This window comes from Mytilus californianus, unplaced genomic scaffold (assembly GCF_021869535.1).
Source record: "Mytilus californianus isolate M0D057914Y unplaced genomic scaffold, xbMytCali1.0.p SCAF_9, whole genome shotgun sequence".
Lineage (NCBI taxonomy): Eukaryota > Metazoa > Mollusca > Bivalvia > Mytilida > Mytilidae > Mytilus > Mytilus californianus.
The window spans coordinates 75589902-75612422 of record NW_026262745.1 but is presented as its reverse complement, the minus strand read 5'-3'; the positions used below and the strand labels follow the sequence as shown (position 1 = coordinate 75612422).

The 22521-nt window shown below is 31.8% G+C and overlaps 1 protein-coding gene across 3 annotated transcripts in view; it reads right to left on the bottom strand.

Moving 5' to 3' along the window:
- Positions 1-3894: 3894 nt before the first annotated feature.
- LOC127714802 (slit homolog 3 protein-like) overlaps positions 3895-22521 on the bottom strand; it is a 215645-nt gene continuing 197018 nt past the window's right edge. For 2 of the 3 annotated variants that reach the window (XR_007987942.1, XM_052220836.1), the window contains exons 8-9: positions 5775-5830; positions 3895-3969 (exon numbers count right to left, since the gene is read on the bottom strand). Coding sequence is in view for 2 of the 3 variants with exons in the window: in XM_052220836.1 (XP_052076796.1) it covers positions 5808-5830 (23 nt within the window). In the remaining variant the exon portion in view is untranslated. Of the gene's footprint in view, positions 4109-5774; positions 5831-22521 lie in introns of all 3 variants that reach the window. The other variant, XM_052220837.1, reaches the window with a different exon arrangement.

Sequence of the window (22521 nt, the reverse complement as noted above, 5' to 3'; positions counted from 1 at the left end):
GAAGGAAGTCCATAAAACCAGACAGAATCAAACGTTACACTATATCGAAGAACGGAATGGAGGATGAAAAACAATTGTCATATTTCAGACTTGGTACAGAAACTACCCGGGGAAAATGTTGGTAAAACCTAGTTTTAAAGCTAGCTTAACCACCAACATGTCTGCCAGATGTTATTGATGTCGTTATATTGTGACAATTGGATGAGCAACCAAAACAGACATAATTAGTTAATGTGACAATAATTGGGATCCAGCAGTTAAAATAAACTGTATTGGACATTACAGTTTTAATTTTGTGTATGCTAGTGGAATTTTGTATGTTTGATTAGCCATTTCTTCTCGTTTTCACGATTGAAGACCCTTAGGTCAACGGTACAGGGATTCGCTCGTTTAAGCAAACGTCAGGTGTTTAATGTATAACTCTTTAAAATGCACAAATCGTTCCTGTGGATGCACAATGCTAATCTTACTCTTAATTGTACGGTATTCTTCTTAACATAATTTAAAAGTTTAAAAGGCTGATAGACATTTGTATATTAATTTGCTTTGTATATATGGTATTGTCAATATTTTATTAAATAATCGTTTATTTATCTTTAACGCATTTATACACAACACTGATATATCATTTTTTTATTTATTGATATGTCTTTCATCTGTTGGTAATTTCGAAAGGTGGCACAACTTTGATAGTGTCTGTCAACAATGGTAGACGTGTATCAACACTTTTCATATTAACATGAAGTGATGCAGGGCTTTCCACACGGTATATATAGTTACATCTGATTGAATTGTGTGATGAACATCAGTTTACGTCACCGCTGGGCATGTGTATTGAGAATATGAAATAATAATAATAATAATAATAATAATAATAATAATAATAATAATAATAATAATGTATACACTGAAGCAATCCAGTTGAATGATAAGATAATTGAATCCCATACGTTGTAGAAAACAAGAGAAAGCACCGTCGGAGAAAATATAAGTTATGGATCCACAGTATTATATTTTTGAATAATTGTACTTGAAATGTTCATAGTTTTTAGTCTTAGCTATTTCGATGTGTTCAGATTGATTGGGTTTTTATTCTTAAGAGTTAGGTTAGCCGTAGAAAGTATTCAAGCTACAATTTTGGTCTTTTCTTTTGAATCATTTTACTAGTACTTGGAAATAATTGTAATATAGGAACATTTTACAATTTGGCAAGTGCAGTTGTTGCATTAAATGCATAATTCAAAACACAAAGCATGTGTGGATGATTAATTGTTAGTGTTCAACGCCACTATCAGCACTCTTGGCTTTATCGTGGCGGTCAGCTTGTATTGGTGGAGGAAGCCGGAGTACCCGATAAGAACCACCGACAATGACACATGCATTGTATGTACCTTGACGACTTTTGCGTCGATGGCATTAACATGTTAGTGTATTGGTATCCATGGGGGATAGATTCAATGAACGTTGTAACTAAGTTATTTGATCAGTGACAGGACGTCATCTTTATACCGCAACTTGATGTTAAAGGTTAATGCTAGATTCTTTTCGCTTGTGTTGAGAAGTTCTGGTATGAATTGTGCCTTAAAAGAACTAAAGAACGAGGTCTGCATATGGCCGCAATTTAGAAGATGCTGTATACTTTCATCAAAGACTATATTGAAACGATAACATACGGGTTGGGGACCATTGAAGTCACTTCTTTATTGAACTTAGTTCTTTTTTCTTGCAACTTTGTTTGGTTAGTTGAACAGAGAAATAATCTGTGATTCAATCAAAAGAAAGAGATAAGCATAGAGTTTTTTTTTCATGCTACATTGTAATCAATATTCATATCCAAACAGATCTGGAATGAACGTAAAAACATGAACTAAAATATACAATTATCTAGAAGAAACTTTAATTGAATACAATACATGTTACATTGTTTAATACCATCTAAGGTTAAGTTTTAACAAAATTGATTTTAACTGAAGATCCCATGGATAACAATAGTAAATTGTAATAAAACGTTATTTTGATATTCATATTTTACGTGTGTAGCCATTAGTTTTAAAGAATCTTCCTTGAGTGATTGATGACTGGTGTTTTACACCACTTTATGTGTCAGACAACCAATTAAAAATCCTTATCTATTCAACCATTTTTTTTTTAATGTCCACAAGTTTCTAAAAATTTTACATTCATTTTAACTTCATAGAAACCAGGTATAACCTGAATTTTACAGCTATCCCCTTTCTACATGCCCATTTTCAAGCAATGTTTAAAGTTTTGTAATGAAGAATGACCGTTCGAAATAGAACTACTACTGGAAGTTACCCCTGGTTTTCTGGATATCTTCAATAAGTATACTATGGAGCGCATTATTCCCCGATTTTTAAAGCAAACTAAGGGACAAGTAAATGTTCTAAATATATTTCACTTTCACCAAAAGTTTCATTTCTGCAAATTTGTTGGTTAGTTTAAGTAAACAATGACATCAAAAGCACTATTTTTGTCAGGGAAGAGATACTTTCACATACGTTCTAAATTGGAGTCGGTGAATTGGTGGTCTGACAACCTTAATGACTACTGGCTATTTGAAGGCGGTCGGATTTTATTGATAGATAGCCTGGAGAGACCCACCGACCTTCGGCAGGAAGACTAACAATCCTTGTCAATAAGGATTGAAGTCGAGCACACCTGCCATACGCGTGGTTTGAACTCACAACCTCAGTGTTAACAGACTAGTGGTACAGTAGTTGAACTACTTAGTCCGCCGGGCCACCGAGGCCCTACAAATAGCTTCATAATAGTGATATAATCGCCAAAAACAAACAAATGAACAAAAAAACAAAATATAAAGACAAAAGACATTAAATTTGTACATTAGAAAACAAGCAATACACATGTATCAGCTTTACTTAATGATTGAAAAAAATTGGAATACTAACAATCCTTGTCAATTATGATTGAAGTTGAGCACACCTGCTACACGCGTGGTTTGAAGTCACAACCTCAGTGTTAACAGACTAGTGATACAGTAGTTGAACTCCTAGTCCGCCGGGCCACCGAGGCCCTACATATAGCTTCATAGTAGTGATATAATCGCCAAAAACAAACAAATGAACAAAACAAAAAATATTAAGACAAAAGACATTAAATTTGTACATTAGAAAACAAGCAATACACATGTATCAGCTTTACTTAATGATTGAAAAAATCGTGTAAAATCGGGTCGACTTAAGGTTGCTTAACAATTTGCTTTGTATGTTTTTAGTATATTTATTATGTAAAGATAGTTTAAAACATGTGTATCATGTAACAATTAAAACATCAAACTATCTAGCAGAGCACTATTTATGGTGTGCAACGTACTGAATGGTTTGTATTTATTCGAATTCATTTTTTGCACCATTGGGAAATGGGTTGATCTTAGGTACAGTAGCATCTTGATGTTAAGTAGCATTACATGTCTCCCCTTGAAGTTTCCAATTGGCACAAGTTAACATTGATAACGAACGAATACTTACTCGTACACAAACAATTTGAACATATTGATTATTTAAATCATGAATACTTAACAACACTGCCTCAATTCGTAAGCATGACGCTCATAAAACATACGCACAGTATGTCAAAAATGAGCATTAAAAGTATTGAGCCATAATAAATGTATAAATATATCATGTATATAGATATATAGCATTCTAAATTGTAGACACCCATGTCTCTGTATCAATTTAATATAAATGTAATAAAGATTAACATATATAATGAAAAAAATGCTTTACATATATAATGAAAAAAAATGATAATATCTGTGAATAAGATTTCATTTCGCTATTCATACAATGAAGCTTTAAACACCTATTGTAATATATTGTCTTATTGCACTTCGTAGTCATTTCTGGGTAGTTTGTACCTGTAACCATCCTCTTTTATCAGATGTTTCGTTGTCCTTTTTGGTCTGTTTTCCTTCGTTTTTATCGTCTGTTTGTGTTAAAAAAGAGACATAGCATGACTTTGCATTGCATAGAGAATGGACATAAATTTCAATGTCAGTAGGATTTTAGTAGTTTTCTCATCTATAGCGAAATAACAATTAAGTGCAAAACCATACTGCAAATGACTACAAAGAATAAGAATAAAAAAAAGAAAATTAACGAATAGTGTATATATATATAGAAGGATGTCGTGTGGCTTACAACACAAGACGACACCAAACTGACAATCAAAACTCACACTTCGAAGATAAACAGTTTAAAAACAAACTACTTAGAGATGGTTTCAGCTTCCCAATCGTGGATTTTCATTTTTAAACCAAGAGTTCCAAATGGTGAAGTTGAAATCATCACTTTGTAAATTTTACGGACGCCATCACGAGTTGGTTGACCGTAATGGAATATCCGTTTCAAAGATGATATCGGATGTGTTCCTTATGTCGTTACTACAGTCCCGTTCCCTTTTCACGAATGTGACCTGCCGAATTCGACTATTTACCCCTATTTTTGAAATTTTTACCTATTGTTTTTGTTTGTTTTGTTCACACATCGTTATCAATATAATGGAATTTGATGCGACTGTCATACAAGTTAGAGGTTTAGCTAGCTTTAAAACCAGGTTCTATCCACCATTTTGTACATAAGAAAATGCCTGTACCAAGTCAGGAATATGACAGTTGTTATCCATTCGTTTGATGTGTTTGAGCTTTTTAGGGCTTTTGATTTTTCCATTTGATTAGGGACTTTCCTTTTTGAATTTTCCTCGGAGTTCAGTATTTTTTGTGATTTTACTTTTTGGAATACTAAAGACTGAGCAACTCAAAAACCCAACCAAAAAAACAGGGATGCTCTAAGGTGATCCGTAAGGGAAGCAATTATTATATAACAAGAGAACTATGTAACGTACAAATTTGTATATCGTTATTAACCCGAATAAATCTAATTGTGTAAGTTTTCAATGCGCTAAGTTAATATCCCCCATGTTCACAATCCAGATAGATAACACATGATAAATTGAAATTAGATGAGATATAAAAATAACTTTGAACCCATTCATTACTATCTAGCCCCCAAGGGTGACTGGGGAATAGAAGTATGGTCACCATTGGTCTTCCTCCGACCGGCAGTAAAACCCGTGCTAAAGTGGGGCGTCCGTTTGGCTGTGCGGGATGTACAAATTTGCAGCCACGTCCGGTCAGAATGGGGACGTTAAATCCGATGCCTCGTGTAAAGAAAGTGCCACGTTCTTTGCACGTTAAGAACCCTTGCAACAACTCTTTGAGGGGTCCGTAGGTGACCTGTTGCAAGGCAAAATTTCTGTCCCTATCCAATATACCCTCATTTCCCGTGGCAGTCTAAATTTCTCCGACCTTAATCCCGGACGCCCCTATTACAGAACCTACCTATTGTATTTATTGTTAATTTGTTCCCGTCCTGAATATGCATGAAATATTTGCCACTGGACGTTAAGCAACCAACAATCAATCAATCAATCATTACTATCTAACTTGATAAATAGAAAGTTCACATCTAGATAAACGAGGTTAGTATTAACAATTAAATATATTTAAACATTTGCATGTTTTATATAATAATGGTATTTTAAAACACAGCTACACCATAACTTTTATCTCACAGGTTCAATTTCAACCTACCTGAAATGTTTAAGTCATTAGCAGAAAGGAGTCTGCGTGTTTTTACGTTATGAATTAATACGTTTTGCATAGTTTGAGTTAATATTGTAAGACATGGAAGGTTCTCCTGACAATTTGCTTGTTTCATATCGTTACTTACCAAATGTATCAAATAAGTCATAGTATGTGCAAGTCAACAAACACAATAACCAGTACCTAAAAAAGATCCGTTGAAAATCAATATAAATTTCAACTTCTTTACATTTTTAACGAAACTAGAATATGAGGTAGTATCAACAATAGTGTAACTAGGTAGTATTATGACTGCTTTAATAATTTGTATCTTCAAACTACATAATGTGTAATAGTTGTGTCCCTAAAGACAAGGAAAATCATTTCAATATATCTTATGAGTTTGTTTTCATTTTTTTCTTTTCCTTTTTTGAATCAATTTTCAGACTGTAAGTGAATTATATACTTGATGGTTTCAATATATTATGAGTTTGTTTTCATTTTTTTGCCATTCCTTTTTTGAACCAATTTTCAGACTGTAAGTGAATTATATACTTGATGGTTTCAATATATTATGAGTTTGTTTTCATTTTTTTGCCATTCCTTTTTTGAACCAATTTTCAGACTGTAAGTGAATTATATACTTGATGGTTTCAGTATATTATGAGTTTCCATCTGTTCTTATGAGACCTAAGGGATTTGTACTCGTGTTTATTTGTCGATCCAATGTGTTCATAACTGTATATAATTAGATCATACCTGGACTGTATTGACTGTTTTTTTTTTTTTTTTTTTTTTTTTTTTCTCGTCAAGCATATTGATGTTGTATATACCACTAGAATTTACGTTATCAACATTCAATCAATCATTCTGTTTGTTAAGAAATCATTTAAATAGCTCAAAGTTTGTATAGGGTTTTGCATTTTGTGGGTAGGTCTCTTTATCGATTAGGTAAAACGTGACAAAAATATTATAGGAAATATCATGGGAAACCAGAAAAAAAACAATAATGCTACTGTTTTGATTCATCGCTAACATTTTAGCGACAGTGGCGTTGTGGACTGAAAAGAAAAAAAAATATGAAATTATTCATAAAAATATTGATATTTAGCAAATTAAAGGCTTATCAATTTCATATTTAACAAAATACCTCAGTAATAACAAAATTGGGATCTTTATAATGAATGTTTACAACCACAAAAAATCAATGAGAATTCAGTATTCCAGGTACATACATTTAACTTTACATAAAGGATTATATACGAACAAAACATAATCGGTTATTGATTTGACGATCTATCAAAATCGAAAATATATCATTTTAGATTTTAAAAGTTCAGTAGCAATAATCTAATTATTGTAAGATTTTAACTTAAAATTGTTATGAATTCAAACGGATAATAGGTCATGAAAATAAATTGTAAATTAGAAATATTCAATTTACATTTGCTTTTCATGTAGTTCTTGTACTTGTTTACCTCTTAAATTATATTGAATAACATAAATTATTTAAAATATTTTCCGGCCGTTTATTTGATAACAGCAACAAAATAAAATAAACAAAAACGTCATAAATAATCATAACTGATACAATCAATACAACAAAATATACTTGCATCATACAAACGCAGCCTTTATCGTTAATGAAGCACATGTATAACTCTAATACTACAACTATGCATGAGTCAATTAAACATAAAGCTACAACAACTAGAAAACACCAAACACCAAACATGTGCACATAACGTATATAGTAACAATAAATATAGATTGAAATATAACATAATTTATATTTGTAGAAGGTGAATTCTTTCCAAAATGTACGTCATATGTGTACTTATTTTTTTATTTTGTGTGCTACAAAATAGAAAAAGGAGATAAAATAAAAACATTTGCTTACAAACGTTTTAGCACCCAAATATTTGACACATTTTTGTAGTTTTAAATTCGGTTTTACTAACTTGATATTTTGTATTCTGACATAATACTTTAAAACTACAATTGTTCATATATACATAACAACTTATATAGTAAAGGATTTGAATAACAGTTCAATGTATCTACTAGTGCACTGGAGGTCTTGTTCGTTCCGGCATATGACATCTCCTGTATAGTTATAATAGCACATGCTCTGGTTGCATACTATCGTTGAACATTGAGGTCCTGTAATGTGTTATTTAAAAGTATTTTAGTTTCCTACAGTTGTACATGTATATATCATAAAATGTATATATCATAAAATGTATATATTTTCCTGTGCAATGTATTGTAAGTGTCATTATCTTTTCCATTATCAATTTTTCATATGCCTTTATTATGTGTGCCTGTAGAAGTTACCATTAACCAAAAAAGTAGACATGTCATACATGTTTGTTTATATGTAAAAGCTGTTTGTTTTTCCGAACAAAATTGTTGTTAGAAAAGTGTTTAGCACCAAAGAATGGTATCTCATTCATATGTATATTCACATTTCTAGAGAAAATTTGCCTGATTGTTTCAAGTGTAGGGTTCGTTTCCACAGTTTTTCTGCATGTACTATTAACATTGACTACTGTCGCTTAGCATGTTTAGCCTTGTGTTTATTTTTCTTTTTTAATTTGATACGAAGACACGCAATCGTTATTGTTATTTTTACTTTAACATGTGTCGATAAATATAATATCTGGTTGATAATTGTACAATATGTATATTCAAATATATTCTTAAAAGTATGCATTTACCATTGCATTTGTCGAAAAAACAGGAAGACAAACTTGTAAGAAGAGCATCATCTAGATACATTTTACAGATGACTCATACCTTTCGACCAAATTTAGCCAATTCCTGAACGGCTTTATGTTGCAGTCACAATATACGTCAAGAGTACTGTACAAGATGTTTTATGTTCCTTTAGTGAACACTTATATGATTTGCTCTTTGTAACCATACGCAACGTTCGGGTTTTATTAGAGAGTCAATGTTATTTTGTTTGGAATGCTATGCAAACTATGCTTTTTTATGTTAGTTGCATGTGTCTTTTTTTATTTAAACATAATGTTTTCTGTCATGAGACATGTGTACGGGCCAATCTAAACAGGTGACTTCGAACATCTGTTATGACAAAAGGCAAGCTCTTTGAACAAACAAACAAATCAGTGTAGCCATCCATGAGGTCGAGAAAGATGCTTTTCACTCTTAAGAGGTTAGAATCGTTGTCACCTGTTATCAACTCAGGTTAGCAATATTGGCGGAATAAGTATTTTTGTGCAAGTTGTTTAAACGGAATTAAAAAAAAATATATTCAGAGTAGCTATAAAAACACACATTTTGCTGTTTATCAATAATTCATTTTCTCAGAAACAAATTTTCGTAAATTGCGGTATATCGTATTTTCGTAGATTTTTAATTTCGTGGCAACAAGACGCTGCATACAAACAATCAGATAATTCCCTATTCGTTTAACATTTACTTTCTTGTTACACCTTCACCTACGAAATCATTGAAAATGAGTATCCCTCGAATATTAATGAATCCAAAGTACTGATTATCTCGTGGAAAATCATTTTCTCAAAGTTATAAAGTATTATTGTATCGTATTCATAAAGCTGATTTGTCCCTGTAATTATCATATATCGAAAGTATATCCGAATTTGATGATGTTGTTTTTATTACTTTTAATGACGAATAAACCCTCATCTGTTTTTTTTTTTTTTTTTTTTAAGTATATGTCTTTTGTCTTTCTGAGTGATTTCTTTATGCAGAAATTGTTCTTTTATGGCAATTATTTCATAAATTCTGTTTTATTCATCCATTCATTCATATTTTTACCAAATTCTGAGACGTTTTTATTTTCAGACTAGTTTTCTTTATTGCGTTTTGTATACTGTTGTTTGTCTTTTGGTCTTTTTTTGCCATGACGTTGTCAGTTTATTTTAGACGTATGAGTTTAAATGTCCCTTGGTATCTTTCGCGTCTCTTTTATCAGATTGTCATGTTTGTTAGTCATTGAGGAAGCATAATGACACCGAATATCATTTTTTTATAAGTAGGTCATTTATTCATGGTTTGTATATTTTTTGGGAATATTGTTAACTCGATTACTTTATGTCTAAAAGGAAGATGCCAATTTCGATAAACAAAACAGATATATTAGAAAGTATGTCAAGTAAATAATTTAAGGAACAAGCTAATGCATACATGTACATTGTTTTATATATTCATAAAAGGAAGCGAAAACTTACACCGTTGAGTATAAACTGTCCTACTTTTAGCAACAAAGAGTTTAGTGCCAGTTTTAACATAGTTTTGACATTCGTAATCTTCAGTTTTTTTGTCTAGTTTTGTGTCGACCTGTGTATCTAGGTAAACTTCTGTCGCCTTAAATTATACATTGCTCGTTGTGTTTCTGCTGACCAAGAGTCATTGAATACACATCATTTGTGTTTTCGTTATCATCATGTAAACTTACAGAGCAGTTAAGTTTGTCATATTTCGAAACGCTCCGTCCTCAACAAATGTTAATTTATTTCCATTCCATTGTTTGTATATATAAATTTCCGTTCAAACAACACCAAACCAAGTAATAAAAAATAAATGAGTTTGAATAATCCTCTGGTATATTCTGTCTCTCTTCTGAATTTTTGTTAGTTATCTTTTGTATTTATACCTTGATATTTTGTCCACTTAGAAAATCAATGTGTTTTGAACAGAGGGTCAACTGAAAATGCTGCTTACCAAAACAAATTGTAAACATTGATTTGTATAGATTTTTACAATGATCAACCATCGTCTGTTAATAACCTAAGCAATCTGTTGTTCCGGTTTTTCATATAGCACCATCGCTGCATTTTCAACATGTAAGCATTTTATTTTATTTTTTTATTTATCAACTGCAAAAAAGTGCTACTTTAACATTTGATTCATAATTATCATAATTAAATAAAATGTGACTTAGTTAAAGGATTGCAGGTAAATATTTTCCTTGTAATTAAGTATTTTTTTTTGTCATACAGCTCCTTCAGGATTGGATTCCATGTATTTATGAATCCTAGGTTTTCGTATGTTTCGGTTTTAAAGCTTCTGATAAACGTAAATCCGGGTGAACAATTCGAACACACGAAGTTATAAAGTGTTACATGTAGTTTAAACTCAGAAGTTTTAAAATTAGAAATGAACTCATATCGTTCTTCGTTTTTCCGTTAGACTTGTTGACATATCTTCGTCAAATTCACCAATATCGTGTTATTATATTTTACATTTGCCACCGGAACATGTTGGGAACTCCCTGCGGGTAAGAATCTATCAAAAGCAATAGGCAATTTGATATTGAATTATTTCAGTGCTAACGTGATCAGCTGGAAAATTGCATAATGTATATTTGTTTTATATTCGTAAATAATTTTTGATTTCTTTAGTTGATGTCATAAAATGACATATTAATTTGTTTTTCTCAACCACTAGTACATAACAAAAGCGTTGAACGGCAGTTTTGATCTAAGAACAATCAGTAAAGAATGAACTTCAGTACGTTAATTCTCGTAAAGAGCTTTCCTAGTGATCGTGACGCATGTGAATACATATGTTGTTCACTCTTTTCCTATCATTTTGCGATGATTCATTTTATATCTTATAAATAGATAATACCTTACAAACTATACAGGTTAGGCAAGTCTTTGAAAGCTCCACTTTCGATATGGTTCACTTTATTGTTTTGTGGGTTTCTAAGTCGATAAAACAATATAAAAGTATCCAATTTAATAAAAGCAGGTAAATATTATCGAATACATGGATTTGTGTATAGGTCCTTGATTTTTTTGTCATATATAAAAGACAACCAAAGTTTGCCGATGTTCAAATCACATCAACTCCTTTTTCATTATTGAAATCAAATGAGAGAATTACATTAACTCAAAAAAGGACACGATTCGTAGATCCGTTGAAAATGTACCATGTACTAGGCGAATGTTCAGACCAATTCTCATGTATCGTTCAAAGACTGTTAAGTTATGAAGTTTAAAAGTTAATTTATATTTAAATCTTTGACTGAGCTTTTTGATAAGAATTTCAAAAACTTATATATGTTTGTCCTTTTTTTTAATTTAAAGAAACACATTGTATTGAAAAAAAATCGTAAAACATAACGGGACTGACTTATATCTCCGGAAGTTAAAACTGCTTACTTATCATTAATCTATTGATTTGAATAAATAGAGAATATCATATGGCTTTTTTCGATATCACATCTGTATCAACACGAGACACCAATATAATCCCAAGAGCTCTGCCCGAGGGATTATATTGGTTGAGGGTTGATACGGTATATAATATTGAAAAAGCCGTATCATATACACTTTATTATATACATTTGAACCTCAAGTAGATGTTATTCACATGACATGACGTAATACAAATTAGGTATTTGATAAAGTCTTCACTGATATTGATGACGTGACGACATACAGATTAAGAGTGTAATAAAGCCTTTTCAACCGTGACTGATATCGATATCATCACGGATGGTTGATAAAGCACGATTTTACACATACAATTTATCTGTATTTACTACTTATTATATAATAAATGAAAATAATCATTATCATAATAGATAAATATCATAAGCACAATACATACATCACTTTTAGATATGCGTGTCCTTCAAATGAGCCTGCTGTTAGTGTACTGATATTGTTAGTGTCTAAACCTCTATGAAAACAAACAAAAGGTATTGTCAGTAGAGGAAACGAAATGAGTTTATATATTATTTTTATAAATCAATATAAAGAGTCGAGCGCGGTGCAGTTTATGCATAACTTAAATAATATGTATTGCGCTTGCAAAGTTACTGTCAACAGATACTGTTTAAAATCATGTTGCAGCTTTTCAAGGTAATATTGACGTTGGACAGTTCTATATGAGTAATGTATCGATTTGTAGACTGGCAAACGTGTTATAATGTTAGCTTCAAAAAATATAATATGATTCTGAATCCACTTATCCTTATTGGTTTTACTTAACCCAGTTTCTGTAAAACAGTCGTCTAATAAACGTTTTGAATCAAGGAAATTAACTTGAGATAATTCTTTGTTGTCTATTTATTCATATAAACTCGTAAATGGGTGTACCGATAGCCAGGATCGTACAGGCGTTGGTAATAGAAGATAAATGTTCAGGTACGGAACTCGATTCCTAAACCCGGATAATAAAATGTTTGGAATTATTCTTAGCTTGAAAAATTTAATTATAATCACTTTGAATATAATCTTTTTTTTTGTTCACCATATTGGGATATTGGTCTTCATTTTAACTGCCAAAGAAGGCAGTGTACAATTTACAAAATGTAGGTGTCATATAAAAGTTAATTTTATATACTTTCATTTTAATGTAAACATGATGTTCATTCGGACAACTTATGTCAGTTGGTAAACGGTGTCTCCCTCGAGTTAAATATATAAGAGCCATAATAAATTAAATCAACAAGCAAATGAAAATATTGATCATGCTATTTATTGTTCGGAGAGAATGTTCAATAAAAGTCTCTAAAAATAACATATTAACAAAATTACAGCATGTGTTAGCTATACTAAAAACTATTTTTTATTTGAAAGTGAAGAAGTAATTGAGCTTAAACATTTGGAAGTTTTAAAATGTTAATTTTCCATGTATACGAGTAAGGCATCAATAGCCTTAATCGTATAGGCTTTGTTAATGCAAAATATTGTAAAAACTGTTTAAGGTACGGTATTCAAATCCCACATCCGGAATGAAAAAAAAAGTCTGATTACTTTTGTTTTCGAGATCAATTATTAATCACACAGAGTATAAAGTATTTCTATATTCACCATGGAGTGAACAAACAATGTTCTGTTTGACTCTCGAAGGAGTAATTTCACCATTGTACCTGGTATGTTAGACTTTATTTCATTTTAATGTCGACATGATATTTGTGGACCACTAATGGTCATAAGAAATAAAAACGATTGATAACATGTATCATAAAACTAAAACCATAATTAAAGGACAAATATTGTAGGTACAAATTTACGCTTGACATCAAAGCTGGCGAGGTCAAAAAGTCAAAATATTTCAGATCAATTAAATGGTCCACGGAAAAATTAAAGGGTGTGTCGTCAACTTTAATTTGTGTACTGAAGTTATCATCTTCGGTTTGAATCAAATTTAAATCCATACTAATGCAATCATAATCATAAAGATGCTACGATTCCAGTTTTATTACTTTGCACCAATGAACACAAAGAGACATGTAATGACATTGAATGAGAAAAACAATCCTTCGAGACAAATATATGTTTAATCTTATTGCCTCTCGTTCCAATAGCACATTCAAAATATATCTAGCGGATCTTAATAAAACATGGTATACCTCAGTTATATTCAAAATAGTGTACATGTAATGTATGGACGACCAAACAATGCATACTTAAATTTACTTCTAAAACGACTGACAATCTAACTATTTTTTTTTTCATATAATTTTAAAACTTAGAGGCTTTCTTCATGTCCGAAATACTCCAAACATATTTGTTGAATTTGGAGCTAGACTTTTACAACAAATTGTCGGCATTCCTATAGGAACGAACTGTGCGCCTCTCCTTGTCGACCTCTTCTTATTTTCATATGAGTCGGAGTTCCTTCAGACACTTGTTAAAACAAGAAGATCAAAGAAGCCAGATCAATTCATTTCACATTCAGATACATTGATGATGTTCTGTCCATTAACAATCCCAACTTTTCGGATTGGGTTCCATTAAAATATCCTCCAGAACTAGAAATTAAAGAAACAATAGAAACGGCTTCCTCCGCCTCGTGTTTAGACTTATACCTCGAATTTGACATAAATGATCATCTCAGTACCAGAGTCTATGACAACGAGACTATTTTAATTTTGAAATTATCATTTTTCCCCTCCTTAGTAGCAATATACCAACTTCACCTGCATATGGGATATACATTTCCCAACTCATTCGGTATTCAAGAGCTTGCAGCTGCTACCTGTTTGGTGCTTATCTGTGTTCTTAACTGTAAAACTATTAGACGTATTGTTTTCCTCCCGTGGACATTCGTCTTCCATATCTGGTTGGTTATCACTCAATGCTAGCTTGTAATTTCGGACGAACGAAATGAAGCGTCTGTTCAACGAAATTGTGAGACTTATCGGAGTACATGAATATATATCTATACTGATACTGAAATATGTAGGATAAGTACTTTAAAGACATGTCATCTTTTCTCCTCACTCCCCCCCCCCCCCCCCCCAAACCCCCAACCCCCAGTTTCCCTCCCCTAAATCCAAAACCAAAAAATGTACCGAAAAAAGACATCTACACGGTAAGCAACAGACTAATGACTTTTAAAATTAACAGAAATTTGAAAAAGCCATTTACACTCTTATTGAATTAGAATTTTTTCGAAATACTAAGGATTTTTTACCCCAGGAATAGTTTATCTACATCTTTCAAATGTTGAGTCCATTATACTGTTTAACTTCTTAGTTTATTTGGCCTTGCATTTTTTTTTTATTCGAGCGTCACTTATGAGTCTTTTGCAGAGGAATCGCGCGTCTGGCGTACACAATTTTATTCCGGGTATCTATGATGAGTTCATTGAAAATCAAAGAATACGACTCAGTACATCCATGATATCGCTATGCAATTAACTTTAAAAGAACCCATAGATTTGGTGTAAGAAATTGTTTTATTCTTTTTACGATCTTATATCTTATATAAGTATAATGTCAAGAAATATACATAGTAAATTGTTTCTTATAGTATGGTAATTTCAGTGATATCGGTGATCCTGAATTTGACAGCTAAGGCCCCTTTATTTATTCATTAGAATTATAATACATGCTTGTACGATTTTTTTTTTTCGTATCTATTTCTTATATAAATGTCTTCCTGACCATATGAGTATGTGGACCATACGCGTATGGTTGGACCATATGAATATTTTACTCGTTTGGTTATTAACGGGCCGGACCATATAAGTATTTAGACCACATACATAATATAGGTATTTTTCTAATAAATTCGAACTTCCTTCGCAGGAGCACACAACTTATTCTCTGAACCCAAACCGGCACACGTTACTAATTTTAAATATTGTCTGAATCTTGGTGCACCTGTTATCTTGCCTTCGCTAGAATCATTTAAGAGTGTTTTATCTAGCATGTTTATCTATTGTCATAAAAAGTCATAATATAAGATAAAATTATTAGATTTGGCTAAGTGAGTACTTCTAATTGAATAAAGTAACATTCATTTTTAGTGGAAAATTGTGTTAACGTTAATTATAAAAATGAAGGCTTAAATTAATAATTGTTTGCTATCCCTGCTTTGTGAATAATGTAAGATAAGTCTGGCTAATTTTCCCAACATTTCATCATTATTGGGAGATAATATATTTCGGTTTTCATATATAGTCTTTTTGAAAAAAGTTCAGATGCTTTATATAGGTTACAATAAACCATAAGATTTTATGGGCGCAGCCATTTTATGAAGATAACATGGTATTCAGAATTAAGAGTATGCTTTAAGAAAAGCAACGGGAACCTATATTTTTTGGACTAGAAAATACTGTTCGAATTATTTTTCTTTATTCTAGCAAGGATTCGTTCTAAAAATCAACTTGCTACGGTCTGTATCTCGAAAAAAACTACTATTGTCGCCTTTGGGGAAATCAATTTTTGTTTGCAATCTGTAGGTTCCAATCCTAATTTCTCACTAAAGGATTCGACATAAGTTTGAAGTTTCTGGATTAAGAAGGTGGTTATGGTGTTCTGTTTTTGTGTTTGTGCGTATGTGTATCTTGTGTGTATTTGTGTTTGTGTTGGGGGGGGGGGGGGGGGGGGGGGAGTTACAGAGTAAACATGTTTTTGTCTTTAGGGAATCAAGTAATGCAGATAAATTAAGACAATATGTCTGCTTCGTTTTAATTCTGACATGATTATATACACCATATTATGGATGTCACTCTTGCATACAAATGACACATCAAACGAATTATTTAACACAATATTCGTCCTCCAGCTTTAATGCAGATTCTAAATGATCAATATAGCCAACAGTTGTTAATCTATAAGATAGTGACTGCTAACGAAAGCCAACGCACAGTAAAATATATTGGTTTGAATTTTTTAAACCTACTCAGAAATATGCTCATAGCTCATAGTTGTGTACAAATTTATATAATATAGTCGTTTACATTATTTGCCTCTATTAGTATAAGACGCAATAAAGATCGTATGCTTGCATCAACTTAACCAAATAAAGATTTATTTACAGCCTGAATATTTTGACATTTTTATTTTTTTTTATCCGTATCAGTTTTTTAATATTATCACAACTTCCTGTTAAGATTTGACTAAATGTCCTTATCCCGATATCGTCAGTTAAATACGTAATTTAATCTTGTCGGCGTTTTCGTCCGCAAGTGAAACCACGGTTTTTTGTTTTTTTTTGTTTTTTTTTTTTTGGTAAGGACCTATTTTTCTTTTTTCTTAGTGTTTAAATTATAATTTCTGAAACAAAATTTCTTCTAATCTCAACTTATTTCCGTTTAATTATTGTGTTTTTCTCCCATTTATACTATTTTTCTGTTAATTTTAGATCGTATAAATAGGAGCAAGAACTCATTAAAACATTAAAAACAATTTGAAATATTTAAGAAATTTTGATTTAATAAAAACACAGAAAAGAAAGAGGGGATAAGGACCAAAGTTCCTGTGAATGAAGCAATTGGCGCCTTGTTTAACAGTTCATTTAGTTATTTCTTGACGTTATTCGACATATTGAGTTTCAAACAAATGAACAGACAAAGCAATGATGACCATGTAAAATTGATTTTACTATATTTCTTATTTGTAAGTAAAATTCACTTTATTTCATTAATCATGTAACAATGATAACAATATGATAGAATAAGTAAACATTTCGTTTTTAGAAGCTCTTAATTTATGGGAAACCTTTTCAACGTTCATTGTGTTAATTAACCGGACCATATGAGTATATACGCATATGGTCATGATCATACGCGTATGGTTCAAATACGCATATGGTCCGGAACAAATACACAACGTATATTCTACTACTTGTTTTTTAATTGTTTTTTTAACTGCATGTAACATTTAAGAAAATTACTAGATTATATGAGAAAATCGCTGTCGCTAGCGTGAGCTCAGGAATTCAGTCAACAGATGCTAGTAATTTACTAGACGAAGGGGCACTGAGGGCATTCGTCACAGAAGCACTCTCCAAAAAACTAGATATAGGTATAAACGGGACCGAAATAGTTCATCTTTCTGGATTCGGAAAGCAAAACAAACAAGTAAGGCATATGCAACTGGCAACGATATACTTAAAAACTGACGATGGAGAAAACATACCACTCGATGTACTTATCATACCTGAAATAGCACTACCGCTGCAGACACACATTAAATCAGTAGTTAAGATGGGACATTTGTGTGGTTTGAAATTAGCGCATTCAATTACCGAAGATGACATGTTTGATATCAATTTACTTATTGGAGCAGATTATTACTGGAGTATAGTTAGAGATAAAATCATAAGAGGTATCGGACCGACTGTCGTCGAATCTAAATTAGGATATTTACTTTCTAAACCAACGACATGTATAAGAGGATCAAACAGAAATACAATATTGAACGTTATTGTGTCTCATCAAGCAGAGGGATGTAACTTATCAAAGTTTTGGGAAATCGAGTCCCTTGGTATAGAAAGCAAGAACACTAATACAGATATAGACTAATATCAAACGATGTAAGAAAACTCATCAGTGTCATTTCTTGACAACAAGTATAATGCAAAACTACCTTGGAAAACCGGGGATCCGCCATTACCGACAAACAAAGCAGTTGCCTTGCGTAGGACAGAAAATGTTATTAGACGTCTTAGTAAAGAACCTCAATTATAACAAAAGTATGGAGAAATCATCGAAGAACAGGAAAAGCGAGGGTTTGTATAGAAGGTCGACAAAGATTAAGTTAAACCAAATACCAAGTTACATTATATCCCTCATCATGCAGTGATTCCGCAACTACACCTATCAGGATCGTGCATGACTGTAGTTGTAGACAAACTACGAACACCGCCAGCTTAAATGATTGCCTACTTGACGTACCTCCAAAGTTGAATGATGTAACCGCAATACTTTTAAAATGAATAAATGAATAAATACGCCGTATGTACAGATATTGAAAAGGCCTTTCTCAATGTTGGACTAGATATTGAAGATTGTTCTGGTTAAGCAATCCAACAGACCTAAGCAGTTGTATTACGACTTACAGGTTTAAGTCTGTATTATTCGAAGCCACGTGCTCACCCTTTATATTAGATGCTGTTTTATCAAAACATATCAAAAACCACCAGACAGAATTTACTGACAATTTAATGAGAGATTTGTACGTATACAATATTGTTTCTAGTTTTAATTCCGCAGATGAATTGTCACGATATTTCAAGGTTATTCGCTAATCATTCACAGATGGTGGATTCAATCTACGCGCGTGGGCATCAAATAACAAGTTATAACAACCCACAACTTGCAGAATCTGAAAGAGTTCTCGACACAGCACAGGTAGTCAAAATATTAGGCGTGCGTTAGAATACAGATCACTATACACTAAATTATGCTGAAAATATGCTAGATACGGGAATAGACCTCATAACGAAACGCGAAGTACTAAGAGAATCGTTCAAGATTTATAATCCACTCGGGATCATCAGTCCAGTAACTTTGGAGCGAAAATATGAAATGGGACGAGCCATTGCCTGATCATATGATAACAGAATTGATTGACATCAGACGAGATATTAATGAACCTACAAAAGACCGTTATACATCGCAATTACTTTACAAAACCTCTTGAAGTGTCAACAAATATAGTCTTTATAATAGACAATACTTGTGATTTCAATTATCCTTCTACTTCTAGAAGCTTAAAGTGTTGCCATGGAGGACATTACGAAATGGACAAACGAAAATAATTCATAATTCAGAGACTTTAAATTCAATTTTATTTAGTTTTTCATAGAAGTTAACTCATTTCAGAGATTTTAGAGTTTCTCAATAATTTTCTAGTCAAGTGTCAGATAATCTTGTAGCTTTAATATTTGTAATTTCATCTTTTGCTCGGCCCCAGGATGTTGTGAAGTCCGCTTACTAGACGTACAGTATAGCGTGCCGTTCAATTATAACGTCACTATCGTTGACGTACTTCCTTTGGCTTTTTTAATACATTCATCAAACTAGCAAGACGTCTGTTCTTTAGTTCATGCCATTAGACGATATCTTAGCCACTATACGCAGTACCAAACAAAATTGGCTACGTTTTTTTCGAATTAGTTTGTTTGTTTTTTTTTATCATTAGTCATTAGTCCTTGTCACAACTGTTTGTCCGTAGACATTGATAAACAAACTAGTGCTGAGAAAGAGTGACATTCAGAATTGCAAAACATAAGTATTCCCCTTTTGCCTATAAGCAATAAACATAAATAAAATATAAATACTAAGACCAATCCAGGCCTCAAACTATATTCAGATTTACGTTTTTACACGAATTTCAACCTCTTGATTTTGCATAGACGCTGATTTAAAATCTATTGTTACATAAAATTGCCTTAACTTGATTCATTTTTCTGACATACCACTGAAATTTCTAAAACCTTACTACCAATATTTCTATATTGACATAACAATGGAAGGAAGACACAATTTAAGTTGAATTACTTACCTAATATAAGGGAGGTCCTCCGTGCAAGAAAGTTGTGTTTAAATGAATAACATTTGCAAAGATTAAAGTATGTTAACGTATTTGGTTGTTAGTTATAAGAAGGCTCTTTGATTTGGGATAAAAGAACATTAACAAGTTTGTGCTCTATTGATTAGTAAACTCTTCCTGGTTCATATTTTACCTATTTCATATCTTTTATTCCTCAGACTAATGTATGTAAGTGAGCAGCCATTTTGTTATTGACTATTCGATATATTTAACCTTCTTCCGACTTCTAGCTAGAAGTTGATTCGATATTTAGTTTTTCTTAATCATAAGAAATATGATCTCGAATAATTATTCACTTAAATTTGAAATTCATATCAAAACCAGTAATTGTATAAGCAGGAAATTCTTTTCTTTCTGGAGAATTAGGCGAGTGACATTTTTCAAAAAGACGCTTAGTTAACGACTTTAATGCATACACCTAACATACGGCTATATTGTATATCATTCGAAAGCGTATTACCTGTACTTTCTATTTTGTCCGGTCGTCAATAATTCGTACGGTTCAATTTTCGTTAAATCAAGGTTAAATGTCAAATATGAATATTCTAAAATTTTGCTAGAATTAAACACAATGCCCTTTTCTGGTACCTGTATGATATTTTTCATCTAAACATTGTCTGAATCTTATAAAATCTTATAAAACAAAATACCATAATTCCAAATCAAATGCAAACTAAAATGTTAATTGCGCAATATTTACATAAAATTGCATTTCTTAAAAAAACTTCCAAAAATGATAAAATTGCACTTAAAGGTAAATAATTCTTCAGGTATCAATATCTATATGTCAAAAATATAACTAATTTATCGTTTATAGGCCGAGAGAATTTTTGCATCATTGTAAACTTAATTAATATGATATAGGTCTAGATGCAGCCTTCTAATGAAACTTTGCAGTTGCCCTATAAAAACACCATCTTCAAATATGGATCATTTGGCTTTTCTTTGGCTAGATAATATAGTAAATGTTGGAAGAAAATGATTAACCATATTTGAATAGGTGTAATGAAAGTGCTTTAATGAATAAACAAGGTATATATAGTAAAAATGTGTTTCCGATGTCGAAAGACGAAGTTTATTCTCGATCAATATTCAAACGAATACTGTTCGCACAATGCGCCTTTTCAATCACAAATCCAGCTGATTCTTGTAAATGTTAGTTCATTATTACATATGTTATTAGTTGTTTTACTAAATATGACAGAAAATTAATATTGTGGAAGATTGAATATATTCTTACTGAGCAAATGCATTTACCACAGGTGTAATGTAGTGTTCGCACATTTCGGTATAGTGTTTTAAAAAGTGTAGTTTGTTTGCCCGACTTTTTTGCTTTGTTCATGTGTTATCTGTTTTTTTTTAAATTGAAAACCAGCTAGATCAGATATCGATGTATGATATAAACCTTGCGTCTATACGTCGGTTTGTCTTTAAAGTGAAAATATGGAGATTGTACATGAAGGGATTTTTTTCATGATAAAAAAATAGTTAAATAATAAGCAAATCAAATGTACCATTACATCTCATAATCTTACCTTAACACAATCTTATTACTATATGGATCTCTGATTTCGTTATCCTCATTTATTAACATGCGAGTTGCAACAGATCTGAATTTTAAACAGATTGTTTTAACCAATGTTATTTACACTTATGCATACCACTTGGTATGTTTTGTTTCACGCCAACTAATATCACGTTCTATTGATATGAAACCTATGCACGAAAAGTTATGACTATAGTTTTAGACTGCCTCATTCTTATATATGCCAATGTATAAGCAATGCATGGCAGATGATCTACTAAAAAGTAAAATGACAAACATACCGTACTTCAAGGGAAATTCAGAACTGAAAGTCCTTTATAAAATGGCAAAATTAACAGCTCAAACACATATAACGGACATGGAAAGCAACTGCCATATTCCTTACTTGATACTACATTTTCTTGCGTATAAAATGGTGCATTAAACCTGGCTTTATAACAAGCAAAACCTATCACTTGTATGAAACGGCGCTCTTGTTTTCTGATGTCTTAAATGAGAATATTCTGTGGTACAGTTACAATTAGATTTAAATGCAAAACCATAGGCAATTGA